The 17,267-nt window shown below is 46.3% G+C and overlaps 2 protein-coding genes across 3 annotated transcripts in view; both read right to left on the bottom strand.

Annotated features, from left to right (window-relative positions):
• The window catches only part of LOC137381315 (zinc finger protein 391-like), a 380,661-nt gene that overhangs the window by 21,565 nt on the left and 341,829 nt on the right, over positions 1–17,267 (bottom strand). The gene's annotated exons all lie outside the window — the stretch shown is intronic.
• On the bottom strand, positions 8,414–11,129 carry LOC137381312 (zinc finger protein 436-like). Of its 2 annotated transcripts, none has more exons than XM_068053689.1 (2): positions 10,899–11,129; positions 8,414–9,955 (listed from the first exon to the last, which is right to left on the bottom strand). In XM_068053689.1, the coding sequence occupies exon 2, from the start codon at positions 9,616–9,618 to the stop codon at positions 8,581–8,583; it is 1,038 nt and encodes a 345-aa protein (XP_067909790.1). In that variant the 5' UTR covers positions 9,619–9,955; positions 10,899–11,129; the 3' UTR covers positions 8,414–8,580. The 2 variants fall into 2 exon arrangements, with proteins under 2 accessions (XP_067909790.1, XP_067909791.1); XM_068053690.1 differs by having other exon boundaries at positions 11,025–11,129.

The following is a 17,267-nucleotide window of genomic DNA, read 5'->3' as shown; positions in this document are numbered from 1 at the left end:
AGAGGATATTTCAGAATACACAGAATTGATACATTTTAACGAGAAAGAAAAATTCCAAGGGTGGGACCCGCCATCCATGGTTAACTAAAACAGTTAAAGATAGTATCAAACTTAAAGAAAAAGCCTATAATTGCGCAAAGATGGGAGTCAGGTAAGAAGATTGGACAGAATATAAAAAAAAACAAAGAATGACTAAAAGATTGATAAGGAAGAGAAAGCTAGCTAGAAATATAAAGACAGATAGTAAGAGTTTCTATAGATACTTAAAAAAAGAATTAACAAATTGAGCGTTGGTCCTGTAGAAAGTGTGTCTGGGGAATTAGTAATGGATAATAAGAAGATGGCAAATGAATTGAACAGATATTTGGCATTGGTCTTCACTATTGAGGATACAAGTAACATCCCAGTATTAGCTATAAGTCAGGAAATGGAAGGGAGGGAGGAACTCAAGAAAATTATAATCACCATGGAAGTGGTACTGAACAAATCGTTGGAGCTGCAGGCTGACAAGTCCCCATGTCCTGATGGACTTCATCCTAGGGTGTTAAAATAGTGGCTAGTGAGATAGTTGATGTGTTAGTTTTAATTCTCCAAAATTCCCTAGATTTGGGGAAGGTTCTGTTAGATTGGAAAATAGCGAATGTAACTCCTTTCTTCAAAAAGGGAGGGAGACAGAAAGTAGGAAACTACAGGCCAGTTAGCTTAACATCTGTCTTAGGGAAAATGTTAGAAGCTATTATTAAAGACGTTATAGCAGGGTATTTAGATTAGATTATGATTAGATTAGATTAGAGATACAGCACTGAAACAGGCCCTTCGGCCCACCGAGTCTGTGCCGACCATCAACCACCCATTTATACTAATCCCACACTACCATATTCCTACCAAACATCCCCACCTGTCCCTATATTTCCCTACCACCTACCTATACTAGTGACAATTTATAATGGCCAATTTACCTATCAACCTGCAAGTCTTTTGGCTTGTGGGAGGAAACCGGAGCACCCGGAGAAAACCCACGCAGACACAGGGAGAACTTGCAAACTCCACACAGGCAGTACCCAGAATCGAACCCGGGTCCCTGGAGCTGTGAGGCTGCAGTGCTAACCACTGTGCCACTTGAAAAATTCAAGGTAATCAGGCAGAGTCAACATGGTTTTGTGAAAGGGAAATCATGTTTAACCAATTTATTGGAGTTCTTTGAGGGAGTTACATGTACTGTGGATAAAGGGAAACCGGTGGATGTATTGTACTTAGATTTCCAGAAGGCATTTGATAAGGTTAATGCTGAAAATAAAATCTCATGGTGTAGGGGGTAACATATTGGCATGGATAGAAGATTGATTAGCTAACAGGAAACAGAGAGTAGGCAAAAATGGGTCATTTTCTGGTTGGCAAGATGGAGCAAGTGGTGTGCCACAAGGATCTGTCCTGGGGCCTCAACGTTTTACATTTTATATAAATGACTTAGATGAAGGGACCGAAGGTATGGTTGCTAAATTTGCTGATGTAACTTGTGAAGAGGACATAACGGGGCTACAAAGGGATATAGATAGGTTGAATGAGTGGGCAAAGACCTGTCAAATGGAGTAAAATGCGGGAAAGTGAAATTGTCCACTTTGGCAGGAAGAATAAAAAAGCATATTATCTAAATGGCGAGAGATTGCAGAGCTCTAAGATGCAGAGGGATCTGGGTGTCCTAGTGCATGAATCACAAAAGGTTAGTATGCAGGTACAGCTAATGGTGTGAAGCTAATAGAATATTATTGTTTATCATGAGGGGAATTGAATACAAAAGTAGGGAATTATGCTTCAGTTATACAGGGTATTGGTGAGACCACATCTAGAATACTGTGTACAGTACTGGTCTCATTTAATGAAGGATGCAAATGCATTGGAGGCAGTACAGAGAAGGTTTACCAGACTAATACCTGGAATGGGCAGGCTGTCTTACGAGGAAAGATTGAACAGGCTAGGTTTGTATCCTCTGGAATTTATAAAAGTAAAAGGCAACTTGATTGAAACATATAAGAGCCTGAGGGCTCTTGACAGGGTGCATGTGGAAAGGATGTTTACCCTTGTGGGAGAAGCTAGAACTAGGGATCACTGTTTAAAGATAACGTGTCACCCATTTAAGACAAAGGTGAGGAGAAATGTTTTCTCTCAGAGGGTCCTAAGTCTTTGGAATTCCCTTCCTCAGAATGTGATGGAAGCAGAGTTTTTGAATATTTTTAAGGCAGAGGGAGCTAGATTCTTGATAAGCAAGGGGGTGGAAGGTTATCGGGGGTAGATGGAAATTGGAGTAATCAGTTCAGCCATGAACTTATCGAATGGCAGAGCAGGCTCGAAGGGCCAAGTGGCCTACTCCGGCTCCGAATTCGTATGTTTGTATGCATGATTGGATGTAACCAGTGCAACACCAAGTCTGCACTGAGTGCTCCTTGAGTGCACAGAGTGTGAAGAAGGGAGTTTGATAAGTGAGGGAGTTCAGTGAAGAGGGAAACTATAAATTAATTAAGAAAAATACATTTAATATAATTAACACAATATAGATAGCAGGACAGGTGATGTGTTGCAGCTGTGGTATGTGGGAGCTCCTGGATGCCACTGCAATCCATGGCAACCAAATGCTACGTGCATTCAGATACAGAGCCTTTAGTGTTGTCCTTTTATTATTTTTGTAACCTCTGGCCTTTCTGCTGATCTACTCTTAGATTTGTACTCACCGCACCTTCCTGTCACCTCTGTCTGTGGACAGAAGGTCTGGGCCTCTGTCCACTGATGGACTATCTGGCCTTCCACTATCAGCAGCCTGGGGGTTACCATTGACCAGAAACTGAACTGGAGTAGCCATATAAATACCAGGTCAGAGGCTAGGAATCCTGTGGTGCGTAACTCACCTCCTGACTTCCCAAAGCCTGTCCACCATCTACAAGGCACAAGTCAGGAGGGTGATAGAATACTCTCTACTTGCCTGGATGGGTGCAGCTCCAACAACACTCAAGAGGCTCGATACCATCCAGGACAAAGCAGCCCGCTTGATTGGCACACCATCTACAAACATTCACCCCCTCCACCGCCGACGCACAGTGACAGCAGTGTGTACCATCTACAAGATGCACTGCAGCAATGCACCAAGGCTCCTTAGACAGCCCTTTCCAAACCCATGACCTCTATCACCTTAAAGGACAAGGGCAGCAAATGCATGGGAACACCACCACCTGCAAGTTCCCCTCCAAGCCACACACCATCCTGACTTGGAAGTATATCACCGTTCCTTCACTGTCGCTGGGTCAAAATCCTGGAACTCCCTTCCTAACAGCACTGTGGGTGTATGTATCTCACATGGACTGCAGTGGTTCAAGAAGGCAGCTCACCACCACCTTCTCATGGGTAATTAGGGATGGGCAATAACTGCCGGCCTAGCCAGCGATGCCCACATCCCATGAACAAATAAAAAAAAAGGACCGTCTGCCGATGGACCGACTGCGCATCCGTCTGGGAACAGACTGTCTGGGCCTCCATTCACAGACATTGTGTCTGGACCTCCGTCCGGGACTCCCTGTTTGGGCCTCTGTCTGCTTTCCAGAAGCAGCTGCCCTGATACAGAGTGGGAGAGGGTGGTAAGTGCTCTCTCTCTGATCATCAGGGAAGAAGCTGGTCAGAGCCCATTGAGACACATTTCAAACTATTATTGTCAGACAGGCATTAACATCGACTTACTTCACATTCTATTTATTGTTCAGACCCATTCTCATTGAAAAAAATCTACATCAGAACATGAACATCTGAAGGCAAGAAATTCTGGAAATACTCAGCAGGTCTGGCAGCATCTGTGGAGAAAGAAGCAGAGTTAACATTTCAGGTCAGTGGCCCTTCTTCAGAACTGGCAAATATTAGAAATGTAAAAGGTTATAAGCAAGTAAAGCGGGGGTGGGACAAGAGATAACAAAGGAGTAGGTGTAGATAGGACAAGGTCACAGAATAGCTGACCAGAAGGTCGTGGAGCAAAGGCAAACAATATGTTAATGGTGTGTTGAAAGACAAAGCATTAGTACAGATAGGGTGTTAACGGACTGAAATTGAACAGCCGGAAGTACAAACATTAAAAAAAAGTGGGTAAGCAAACTGAACAAACTAAAATGAAATAAAATAAAACAAACACAAAAAATTTTTTTAAGGAAAAAGTTGTGGGACTATGAAAACCCCCGACAGTCTGCTTCTACCTCCTTCCCAAAATCCACAAACAGGACTGTCCCGGCAGACCCATTATGTCAGCCTGCTCCTGCCCCACTGAACTTATTCCTTCCAATCTTGACTCTATCTTTTCTCTGCTGGTCCAGTCTCTTCCCACCTACATCCATGACTCTTCTGACGCCCTACGTCATTTTGAAATTTTCCAGTTACCTGGCCCCAAGCGCCTCCTCTTCACTATGGACGTCCAATCTCTCTACACCTCCATCCACCACTTGGACAGTTTGAGGGCTCTCCGCTTCTTCCTTGAACAGAGGCCCAACCAGTCCCCATCCACCACCACCCTCCTCCGCCTGGCTGAACTTGTTCTCACATTGAACAAGTTCTCCTCCAACTCCACTCACTTCTTTCAAGTAAAAGGTCCCGCACGGGTCCTACTTATGCCTGTCTTTTTGTGGGATATGTCGAACATTCCTTGTTCCAGTCCTACTCAGGCCCCCTCCCCCAACTCTTTTTCCGGTACATTGATGACTGTATCAGTGCCGTTTCCTGCTCCCACCCTGAACTGGAAAACTTGATCAACTTTGCTTCTAATTTTCACCCTTCTCTCACCTTTACATGGTCCATCTCCGACACTTCCCTTCCTTGATTTCTCTGTCTCCATCTCTGGGGATAGGCTGTCTACTAATATTCATTATAAGCCCACTGACTCCCACAGCTACCTCGACTACACTTCTTCACACCCTGCCTTCTGTAAGGACTCTATTCCATTCTCCCAGTTTCTCCATCTCCGAGGTGTCTGCTCTGATGATGCTACCTTCCATGTCAGCGCTTCTGATATGTCTTCCTTTTTCCTTAACTGCGGATTCACCCCCACTGTGGTTGACAGGGCCCTCAACTGTGTCCGGCCCATTTCCCGCACCTCTACCCTCACCCCTTCCCCTCCCTCCCAGAACCGCGACAGGGTTCCCCTTGTCCTCACTTTCCACCTCATCAGCCTCCATATCCAAAGGATCATCCTCCGCCATTTCTGCCACCTCCAGCATGATGCCACTACCAAACGCATCTTCCCCTCCCTTCTCTTGTCAACATTCCAAAGGGATCGTTCCTTCCGTGACACCCTGGTCCAGTCCTCCATTACCCCTACCACCTCGTCCCCTTCCCATGGCACCTTCCCCTGCAATCGCAGGTGTAATACCTGCCCATTTACCTCCTCTCTCCTCACTATCTCAGGCCCCAAACACTCCTTTCAGGTGAAGCAGCGATTTACTTGTACTTCTTTCAATGTAGTATACTGTATTCACTGCTCACAATGTGGTCTCCTCTACACTGGGGAGACCAAACGCAGACTGGGTGACTACTTTGTGGAACACCTCCTCTCAGTCCGCAAGCAGGACCCCGAGCTTCCGGTTGCTTGCCATTTCAACACTCCCCCCTGCTCTCAAGCTCACATCTCTGTCCTGGGATTGCTGCAGTGTTCCAGTGAACATCAACACAAGCTCGAGGAACAGCATCTCATTTACCGATTAGGCACACTACAGCCTGCCAGACTGAACATTGAGTTCAATAATTTCAGAGCATGACGGGCCCTATTTTACTTTTATTTTTAGTTTTTTTTTCCTTTTTAAAATTTTTTTTTGTGTTTATTTTATTTCATCTTAGTTTGTTCAGTTTGCTTACCCACTTTTTTCTCATGTTTATACTTGCGGCTGTTCAATTTTCAGTCCGTTAACTCCCTATCTGTATTCATGCTTTGTCCTTCAACACACCATTAACATATTGTTTGCCTTTGCTCCATGACCTTCTGGTCAGCTATTCTGTGGCCTTGTCCAATCTACACTTTCTCCTTTGTTATCTCTTGCCCCACCCCCGCTTTACTTGCTTATAACCTTTTACATTTCTAATATTTGCCAGTTCTGAAGAAGGGTCACTGACCTGAAACGTTAACTCTGCTTCTCTCTCCACAGATGCTGCCAGACCTGCTGAGTGGTTCCAGAATTTCTTCTTTTTATTTCAGATTTCCAGCATCTGCAGTATTTTTGCTTTTATCTGAAGGCAGCGCGAGTCTGGAACTGGGACAGGATGTCACTGATGCTGGAGAATATTCCTATAAACCAGTGCTTCTCAAACTGGGGTCTGTGCCCATCCCCACCCTGCCAGGGGTCCGTACAGACTCTCCAGGGGGTCTGTGGAGTAACGTGAATGGGACACATTTCCAGTGAGACACTGCGCCAGCACAGAGGCTGAGGCAACTCTGGAAATGGACATGTAACCGGATTAGCGAGGCCTCAGACTGACTGAGAATCCAGAGTGAGGAGATGGGAGGTCTGAGACACACCGGGAATGGACTTGCAGGACTAGGCCTAGGGCTGGGGGATATTAGGAAGCAGCCGCCACGTCAGCCTTGTCCAGGGGCCTGGAATGATGATCAAGCTGAGCTTCATTTACTGAGGACAGCAGCTGGACCCGGACTGAAGCTGCGGTCCCAGTTACTGGTGGAGTCCCGATGGCAGGAATGCTGCACACCAGGCAGTGAGTCAGTGATATTCCAGCTCACACAGTCTGGGAAACAGCAGAGGGGGGAGGAAAACACCTGAAACATTCAGCAACTGTGCAGTGAGTAGGCGGGTGGCGGAGGATTACACCTGAAACTCCCAACAGGAGCCACTGAGCCTAATCCCATTCCAGGAAGAACAGGGAGATGCCGTGTGCTGAAGTATTCAACAGGCAGGTGACTGAACCCGTCTGGTTACCTTCCAGCTGAAGGGAGGATAAAAGTTTCCACATCACCAATCAGATCAATGTTCACTATATCGGACAGCACTGGCAAACATTCCTGCAAGTCCCTTTAACAGGACACTGATGAACTTTACATTCAGAAATGTAAATATACAAGGTGTTTATTGTATAATTTAGGTGGGGGGGGGGGGGTTCCATTTGCAAAGGGATCCTTCAACCAAAACACTTTGAGAAGCACTGCTGGTCGATTCAATCTAACTCTATGTACTCAATGTCATTCTTTGTAACTCTGTGTTACTATGCTCTGGATTTTCATGGAGTCACTGGGCCCAAAAGGCAAGGGAGCCCTGCCTTGGCCCTTTGGAAACCCCCAGCAGCTCCATTAAACGGAAACATTTAAGGACAGAGATCCCGTCTCTAAGAAACCCAGACCTCAGGTCAGTGTGGAGGGGTTGCCAGGGCCAATGCGGCAGGCAGGGGGGTGGGGGGGGGGGAGCCTTTGCCACTGGGGACCTACCACCCCAAGCCTTGGACGACCTCCCCATATGGTGAGGCTATCAGCTGCTGGTAAAATAGCAGTCAGGCTCCATTCACCCTCGACCTGCACTGGCAGATAAAACCACAGTTCCTTAGTGAGGATTCCTCTGGTTCCTCACCATATATTAGTCAGGATACTGAAACCCAGCTTTCTTACAGTCCACTCCTGGCGGCCCCAATTCCTGTACCTATAATCGTCAGCGATGGAGTTGCACAGCGGGAGTGATCCCAGAATACCTGTCAGGATCACACCCCCGTGGATGTTCAGGTCCTGCATTTTTAGTTATCCTGGTGTCTAAACACATACACATCAAGAAAACAGGGAATTCCTGGAAACACACTGCAGGTCCTTCTTTATCTGGAGATGAAATATCTGTTGTACAATTGTACCAGCAGTTAACATACTCCTGTGAACTCCTCCGTCTGCTATTTCATGCAGACTTTAATTTATTTATTTTCAACACTTATTTTAAATATCATACTCAGGACTGTCACATAAATGTGTTAAATCTTTGTAGAGCAATAACCACAGTCATTTTCAGCTGGAAACGAAAACCTGCCATTTCACTTTTAGTTAGGAACAGATCACAGTTTTACACAGATCTCTGATTTGTCAGCACGTTTCCAGCATCCACTGTTGTTCTTCCTGACTCTAAACACAGTTGTAAAGGAGCCTTCTGTTCTGTGCCCAGGAGCTCTGAAACATGGAGGGGAGCAGCTGAGACACATTTCTTACAGGCCTCAGGATTAACCCGCACAGGGACTTTGCTGTCAGTGAAAAGAAAAACCAAAGTGCTGTTTGTTCCTCTCAATGTCTCTCTGAAGGTCTGTGTCCGGGCTGAAGTTCTGTTCCTGCCGTACGATCTCCCTCAGATTGTCCTTTCTGAGCTCCCGCCAGGTGATGCTAAACACTCAGGTGGGAAAGACAAAAACTGACAACGTGTTTAAAACAATGCTGATTTATTTCATATTTATCCCGAATATTAACCCTTCTATCTGGGCTGGAGTTTATTAACATCAGCGGTAATAAATTCCAATTGTCAGAATGAACATGGTTCAGTTCTGGATGTGATTAACAGCAGCAATAACAGCAGAATCCAACCCCTGCAGTCACTTGTGAACTCGCTGGTGTTTCAGTAGGTGGGATGACTGAGTGAATCCCTTCCCACACTCGGTGCAGGCAAATGGCTTCTCCCCAGTGTGAACTCGCTGGTGCGTCAGCAGGTTAGATGATAAAGTGAATCCCTTTCCACACACAGAGCAGGTGAATGGCCTCTCCCCAGTGTGAGTGCGCTGGTGTGTCAGCAGATTGCTTTTACTTTTAAATCTCTTCTCACAGTTGGAACATTTAAAGGGTTTGTTATCAGTGTGAACACGTTGGTGTTCAGTGAGATGTGATGACTGATTAAATCCCTTTCCACACACGGAGCAGGTGAACGGCCTCTCCCCAGTGTGACTGCGCTGGTGTACAGTGAGTTGAAATGATCGCCTGAAGCCAATCCCACAGTGAGAGCACTTGAATGGTCTCTCATCAGTGTGAACACGTTGATGGCGCATCAGGTCCCCGGAACTTTTATAGCACTTGCTGCAGTCCGGACATTTAAAAGGTCTCTCGCCAATGTGAACTCGCTGGTGTGTCAACAGGGCAGATGAGCAAGTGAATCCCTTCCCACACTCACAGCAGTTGAACGGCCTTTCTCCGGTGTGAATGCGCTGATGCTCCCTCAGTGCACGTGGGCATTTAAAGCTCTTTTCACAGTCAGAACATTTAAACTCTCTCTTGTCAATGTGAACTCGATGGTGGCTCAGCAGGTTGGATGAATTAATGAATCCTTTCCCACACATGGAGCAGGTGAATGGTCTCTCCCCAGTATGTGTATATTGGTGAGTTAGCAGATCTTTTTTGCTTTTAAAGCTCTTCTCACAAACAGAACAATTAAAAGGTTTGTTATCAGAGTGAACAAGTTGGTGTGTCACAACATGTGAAGAGTGAGTGAATCCCTTCCCACACACGAAGCAGGTGAATGGCCTCTCCCCGGTGTGACTGCGACGATGAATTTCCAGTTCAGACGGGTAACTGAATCCCTTCCCACAGTCCACACATTTCCACGGTTTCTCCGTGGTGCAGGTATCCGTGCGTCTCTCCATATTGGTTGATTAGTTGAAGCTTCATCCACACACGGATCACGTGTACGGTTTCTCCCTGTTGTGAATGGGGTGATGTTATTTCAGACTGTGTAACTGGTTAAAGCTCTTTCCACACTCAATGCACTGGAACAGTCTCACTCGGGTGTGTGTATCTCGGTCCTTTTCCAGTCACACTGATTTTTGAAATCTTTTCTCACAGACTTAACAGACAAACATTTCTTCTTACACATTCAAAGGCTGATAATATTCAGGTCCTGATGAATTAAGCAACTCGGTCAGATGCTGACATGATGGATGGTTTGAATTTCCTGTCTGCAAACTATTCCCTTCTAATCCCCTGTAAAAGATGTTTACAAACGTCATCACTGTCAGTACAGGATAGAAATTAACAACAGACAATTCTAGTTTCTATGGAACATTTTCTCCTCTCTTGTTCCCCCAAAGTTGTAAATCTCCGTCCAACACACTCTCCCTGTCCTGAAATCCAAACCCATGGCACCATCTGAACCATTTCTTTCCTCCACTGCCAGTTTTAGATTTGAGATTTAGAGATACAGCACTGAAACAGGCCCTTCAGCCCACCGAGTCTGTGCCAACCATTAACCACCCATTTATACTAATCCCCTATTCCTACCACATCCTCACTTGTCTTTATATTCCCCTACCTATACTAGGGGCAATTTATAATGGCCAATTTACCTATCAACCTGCAAGTCTTTTGTCTATGGGAGGAAACCGGAGCACCCGGAGGAAACCCATGCAGACACAGGGAGAACTTGCAAACTGCACACAGGCAGTACCCAGAATTGAACCTGGGTCGCTGGAGCTGTGAGGCTGCGGTGCTAACCACTGCGCCACTGTGCCGCCCACGGACTTCAGTAAGGCTTTTGATAAGGTCCCACATGGGAGATTGGTTAAGAAGGTAAGAGACCATGAGATCCAGGGCAATTTGGCAAAGTGGATCCAAAATTGGCTTAGTGGCAGGAGGCAGGGGGTGATGGTCGAGGGCTTTTTTGCGAGTGAAGTATTTAGATGAGCACTTGAAATGCCATAGCACACAAGGCTATGGACCAAGTGCTGGAAAATGGGATTAGAATAAATAGGTGCTTGATGGCCGGCACAGACACAATGAGCCAAAGGGCCTGCTTCTGTGCTGTTTGACTCTCCCCTGTGAGTAGAGTGAGAATAGACTCAATAAGTCAATTATTTTCTCTCCTGGTCGCTGAGATCTGAAGCTCCGCCCACTGTGTCGTCACCATGATGGCCGCGCATGCGCTCACCTGCCCGCTAAAGCAAGATGGTGGCTGGGCCTGTTCCCGGGGAAAAAAGCCCCGGAGCAGCAAATTCGGGACCGGGAGCTTCTTATGCCGGGCTTACGGCCTACACCAGGAGTTTCCGAAGATTACCCAGCCAGTCGCACCATTCCTCCCCTGCGCCCCGCCAATTCTTATCCGCTGCAAAAACATCTCCATCACTCGCACAGCACTGATCACAATGACACTGCGCATGCTCGTTAGTCTCCAGCACTGCGCTTGCGCGCTGGGCTCTTGTTGAGTGAATCGGAAACATTCACTTCCGTGGGGAGGGGGATGTTGACAAATTGTCGCCATTGAAAACTCCAGTTAGTGAATGAAAATGCTTTTCAGTGTTGGACTGAGATGGAACTAATTATAAAAAAACACACACAGAAACCCAAGTGCACGCGCTCTTCTCCATGGTCCAGTGCTGGATGTGATTAATGCCTCCCCACCCCCCCGCGCTGTCACAAGTGAACTCACTGCAGCAGCTGGGGTTAATTTCATTCCACACACAGGATATTTAAACACTCAAATAAAAGCAAAATACTGCGGATGCTGGAAATCTGAAATAAAAACAAGAAATGCTGGAACCACTCAGCAGGTCTGGCGCATCTGTGGAAAGGGAAGCAGAGTTAACGTTTCAGGTCAGTGATCCTTTATCAAAACTGACAGGTGGCGCAGTGGTTAGCACCACAGCCTCACAACTCCAGCGACCTGGGTTCAATTCTGGGGACTGCCAATGTGGAGTTTGCAAGTTCTCCCTGTGGCTGCGTGGGTTTCCTACCACATGCCAAAAACTTGCAGGTTGATAGGTAAATTGGCCATTATAAATTGCTCCTAGTATAGGGAAATGTGGGGATGTAGAATATGGAATTAGTGTGGGATTAGTATAAATGGTTGGTTGATGGTCGGCACAGACTGCGTGGGCCAAAGGGCCTGCTTCAGTGCTGTATCTCTACTTACTTAAAACCTTTTACATATTTAGTTTTTAGTTGTAAAGTGGAGTGGGGCAAGAGATAACAAAAGGGGAGTTTATAGGATGAGGTCACAGAGAATAACTGACCAGAAGGTCATGGAATAAAGGCAAATGGTATGTTAATGGTGTGGTAAAAGACAAAGCGTTAGTGCAGAGAGGGTGTTAATGGACAGAACAAAGAACAGTACAGCACAGGAACAGGCCATTTGGCCCTCCAAGCCTGCGCCGATCTTGATGCCTGCCTAAACGAACACCTGCACTTCCGGGGCCCATAACCCTCTATTCCCTTCCTATTCAAGTATTTGTCAAGATGTCTCTTAAACGTCGCGATCGTATCTGCTTCCACCACCTCCCCTGGCAGCAAGTTTCAGGCACTCACCACCCTCTGTGTAAAAAAACCTGCCTCGCACATCCCCTCTAAATTTTGCCCCTCGCACCTTAAACCTATGTCCCCTAGTAACTGACTCTTCCACCCTGGGAAAAAGCTTCTGACTATCCACTCTGTTCATGCCGCTCATAACTTTGTAAACCTCTATCATGTCGCCCCTCTACCTCCGTCGTTCCAGTGAAAACAATCCGAGTTTTTCCAACTTCTCCTCATAGCTAATGCCCTCCAGACCAGGCAACATCCTGGTAAACCTCCTCTGTACCCTCTCCAAAGCCTCCACGTCCTCCTGTTAGTGTGGCGACTGGAATTGCACGCCATATTCTAAGTGTGGCCTAACTAAGGTTCTGTACAGCTGCAACATGACTTGCCAATTTTTATACTCTATGCCCCGACCGATGAAGGCAAGCATGCCGTATGCCTTCTTGACTACCTTATCCACCTGCGTTGCCACTTTCAGTGACCTGTGGACCTGTATGCCCAGATCTCTCTGCCTGTCAATACTGCTAAGGGTTCTGCCATTTACTGTATACCTCCCACCTGCATTAGACGTTCCAAAATGCATTACCTCACATTTGTCCGGATTAAACGCCATCTGCCATTTCTCCGCCCAAGTCTCCAACCGATCTATATCCTGCTGTATCCTCTGACAATCCTCATCATTATCCGCAACTCCACCAACCTTTGTGTCATCCGCAAACTTACTAATCAGACCAGCTACATTTTCCTCCAAATCATTTATATATACTACAAACAGGAAAGGTCCCAGCACTGATTCCTGCGGAACACCACTAGTCACATCCCTCCATTCAGAAAAACACCCATCCACTGATACCCTCTGTCTTCTATGACCGAGCCAATTCTGTATCCATCTTGCCAGCTCACCTCTGATCCCATGTGATTTCACCTTTTGTCCCAGTCTGCCATGCAGGATCTTGTCAAAGGCTTTACTAAAGTCCATATAGACAACATCCACTTCCCTTCCTTCATCAATCATCTTCGTCACTTCCTCAAAAAACTCAATCAAATTAGTAAGACACGACCTCCCCTTCACAAAACCATGCTGTCTCTTGCTAATAAGTTCGTTTGTTTCCAAATGGGAGTAAATCCTGTCCCGAATAATCCTCTCTAATAGTTTCCCTACCACTGACGTAAGGCTCACTGGACTATACGGGATATGGGATTAGTGTAGGATTAGTATAAATGGGTGGTTGATGGTCGGCACAGACTCGGTGGGCCGAAGGGCCTGTTTCAGTGCTGTATCTCTAAACTAAACTAAACTAAACTAAACTATAATTTCCTGGATTATCCTTGCTACCCTTCTTAAACAAAGGAACAACATTGGCTATTCTCCAGTCCTCTGGGACCTCACCTGTAGCCAATGAGGATGCAAAGATTTCTGTCAAGGCCCCAGCAATTTCCTCCCTTGCCTCCCTCAGTATTCCAGGGTATTCAGAAAACTGAACAGCACTGGCCAAAAGCACAAACATGAAGAACAGTGGGTACGCACAGTAGGAACAAAATTACCTTCCAGAAATGTTGGGGACCGTAGGGTCTAGTGAGAAGGAAGAACTGTATGACATCAGTATTAGTAGGAAAATGGTAAGAGAATGGAGTGTGACAAGTTCAGAGGGGGGCAGGTTAGAGTGAGTGAAGAGGAGGAGGGGGGTGGGGGGCAGAGAAATTGAGATGGCCAATGTCTCGTCGACAGTTTTCAGTTTTCTCCGTTCTCTCAGGTCTAACCCCAACATGGTCATCAAACCTGCAGACAAGGGTGGTGCTGTTGTTGTCTGGCAGAGGCTCAGCGCCAACTCTCAGACACTTCTTCCTACTTCTCCATGGACCATGACCCCACCACCGAACATCAAGCTACTGTCCACAGGACTGTCACTGACCTCATCCTCACTGGAGATCTTCCCTCTACAGCTTCCAACCTCATTCCCACAACCCCGGACAGCCCGTTTCTACCTCCTTCCCAAAATCCACAAGCAGGACTGTCACGGCAGACCCATAGTTTTAGCCTGTTCCGGCCCCACTGAACTTATTTCTTCCTGTCTTGACTCTACCTTTTCTCCCCTGGTCCAGTCTCTTCCCACCTACATCCGTAACTCTTCTGACACCCTACATCATTTCGACAATTTCCAGTTTCCTGGCCCTAACGACCTCCTCTTCACTATGGACGTCCAATCTCTCTACACCTCCATCCCCCACCAGGACTGTTTGAGGGCTCTCCGCTTCTTGCTTGAACAAGGCCCAACCACTCCCCATCCACCACCACCCTCCTCCGCCTGGCTGAACTTGTTCTCACATTGAACAACTTCTCCTTCAACTCCACTCACTTCATTCAAGCAAAAGGTGTTTCTATGGGTACCTGCATGAGTCCTACTTATGCCTGTCTTTTTGTGGGATATGTCAAACATTCCTTGTTCCATTCCCACTCAGGCTGTTTCCTGCACCCGCCCGGAACTAGAAAACATTTATCAACTTTGCTTCTAATTTCCACCTTTCTCTTACCTTTACATGGTCCATCCCCGACACTTCCCTCCCCTTCCTCGACTTCTCTTTCTCCATCTCTGGGGATAAGCTGTCTACTACTATTCATTATAAGCCCACTGACTCTCACATCTACCTTGACTACATTCTTCACACCCTGCCTCCTGTAAGGACTTCATTCCATTCTCCCAGTTTCTCCATCTCCGACGCATCTGCTCTGATGATGCAACCTTCCATGACAGCGCTTCTGATATGTCTTCCTTTTTCCTCAACCGAGGATTCCCCCCCCCCACTGTGGTTGACAGGGCCCTCAACCGTGTCCGACCCATTTCCCGTACCTCTATCCTCACCCCTTCCCCTCCCTTCCAGAACTGCGACAGGGTTCCCCTTGTCCTCACTTTCCACCCCACACCTCCACATCCAAAGGATCATCCTCCGCCACTTCTGCCACATCCAGCGTGATGCCACGACCAAATGCATCTTCCCGTCAGCATTCCGAAGGGATCATTCCCTTCGCGACCCCCTGGTCCACTCCTCCATTACCCCCACCACCTCGTCCCCTTCCCACGGCACCTTCCCCTGAAATCGCAGGAGGTGTAATACCTGCCCATTTACCTCCTCTCTCCTCACTATCCAAGGCCCCAAACACTCCTTTCAGGTGAAGCAGCGATTTACTTGTACTTCTTTCAATTTAGTATACTGTATTCGCTGCTCACAATGTGGTCTCCTCTACATTGGGGAGACCAAACGCAGATTGGGTGATCGCTTTGTGGAACAACTCCGCTCAGTCCGAAAGCGTAACCCTGAGCTTCCGGTTGCTGGCTATTTCAACATACCCCCCTGCTCTCATGCCCACATCCCTGTCCTGGGATTGCTGTAGTGTTCCAGCGAACATCAACACAAGCTTGAGGAACAGCATCTCATTTACCGATTAGGCACGCTACAGCCTGCCGGACTGAACATTGAGTTCAGTAATATCAGAGCATAATGGGTCCCCCTTTTTATTTTCAGTTATTTTTTCTTTTTTATTTGTTTGTTTACCCACTGTGCTTACCCACTGTTTTTCTTCATATTTGTGCTTGGGGCCAGGGCTGTTCTTTTTTTCTGTCAACTGACACCCTCTCTGTACTAACGGTTTGTCTTTTACCACACCATTATCATACCGTTTGCCTTTGCTCCTTGACCTTCTGGTCAGTTATTGTTTGTGACCTTGTCCTATCAACACCTCTTTTGTTATCTCTTGCCCCACCCCTGCTTTACTTGCTTAAATTCTTTCACATTTCTAATATTTGTCAGTTCTGATTAAGGGTTACTGACCTGAAATGTTAATTCTGCTTCTCTCTCTCCACAGATGCTACCAGACCTGCTGAGTATTTCCAGCATTTCTTGTTTTTAATTAAGATTTCCAGCATCTGCAGTATTTTGCTTTTATATTTAAACAGCCTCTGGGGAGTGGGAATGGGCTGATTGTGCACTCACTGTTTAGAATTTTACAGCTTTTGTGACAGTCAGCACACTTAAAGCAACTTTTCTCATGTGGAAAACCCTAGGGCAGGCTCAGCACAGGTTAGATACAGAATAAAGCTCCGGGCCCAGACGTCTGTCCCCGGACGGAGTTCCACACAATTTGTCTGCGGATGGAGGTCCAGACCATTTGTCCGCAGTTTGTGGAGGTCAGGAAGTTGACTATTTGGGGTTTGTACATTATTTTCTGTTAGTTGTGGTGTGAACTGTTTGAAGATTGTTGGTGATTTCCTGGCAAGGGAAAAGAAACCACCCAGTTCACCTCCTTCGCTGCCTCTTTGAAGAAATCCTGCCAAGATCCAGTGTGGGGGAAAAAAAATCCCTGGTGCCGTATAGCTCCTGAGGAGCTGAAACAAAATCCTGCGATTCAAGTGTGTTGGCGGAAAAACTTTGATGTCACTGTTATGTAGTTTTTTTTTCTTTTCCAGGATGTATGTGGTGTGCCTTTATAAGGATGTAAAAGGATCAGCTTTAAGAACCAGCAAGCCTCAGGAGTTGGAGAAAGTGCATTTTGGTTGCTGTTGCATACAGCCACTCAGAAACTCAGGTTAAATATACAATAATATAAAAGCAAAATACTGCAGACGCTGGAAATCTGAAACATCTGAAATACTCAGTAGGTCTGGCAGCATCTGTGGAGAGAGAAGCAGAGTTTACGTTTCAGGTCAGTGACCTTTCATCAGAATATACAATGTTGCGATTAACTGTTTGAAACTAGCTTTAAAAAAACTTGCTTTTGGACTGTCTGCCAGCATATACTGACGGAAATAAGAGAGAGCTCTCCCCCTGTCTGTTTAAACCCTATTTATTATACTGTCAGAATTCTGATAAATCAAGCCAGATTAATTTCTTAGAAGAAAATAACCAATTACTTTAACTACTGAACTGTAATTGCTGAATTCATCACTGTACGGACAATGAGTTGAAGTTTCAGATGTTGGACATTTTTTTTATATCCATTGGATGGCTGCGA

The sequence above is a fragment of the Heterodontus francisci genome, chromosome 22, assembly GCF_036365525.1.
Source record: "Heterodontus francisci isolate sHetFra1 chromosome 22, sHetFra1.hap1, whole genome shotgun sequence".
Classification (NCBI taxonomy): Eukaryota; Metazoa; Chordata; class Chondrichthyes; order Heterodontiformes; family Heterodontidae; genus Heterodontus; species Heterodontus francisci.
The sequence above is the reverse complement of the archived record's forward strand: the minus strand, read 5'-3'. Positions and strand labels throughout refer to the sequence as shown.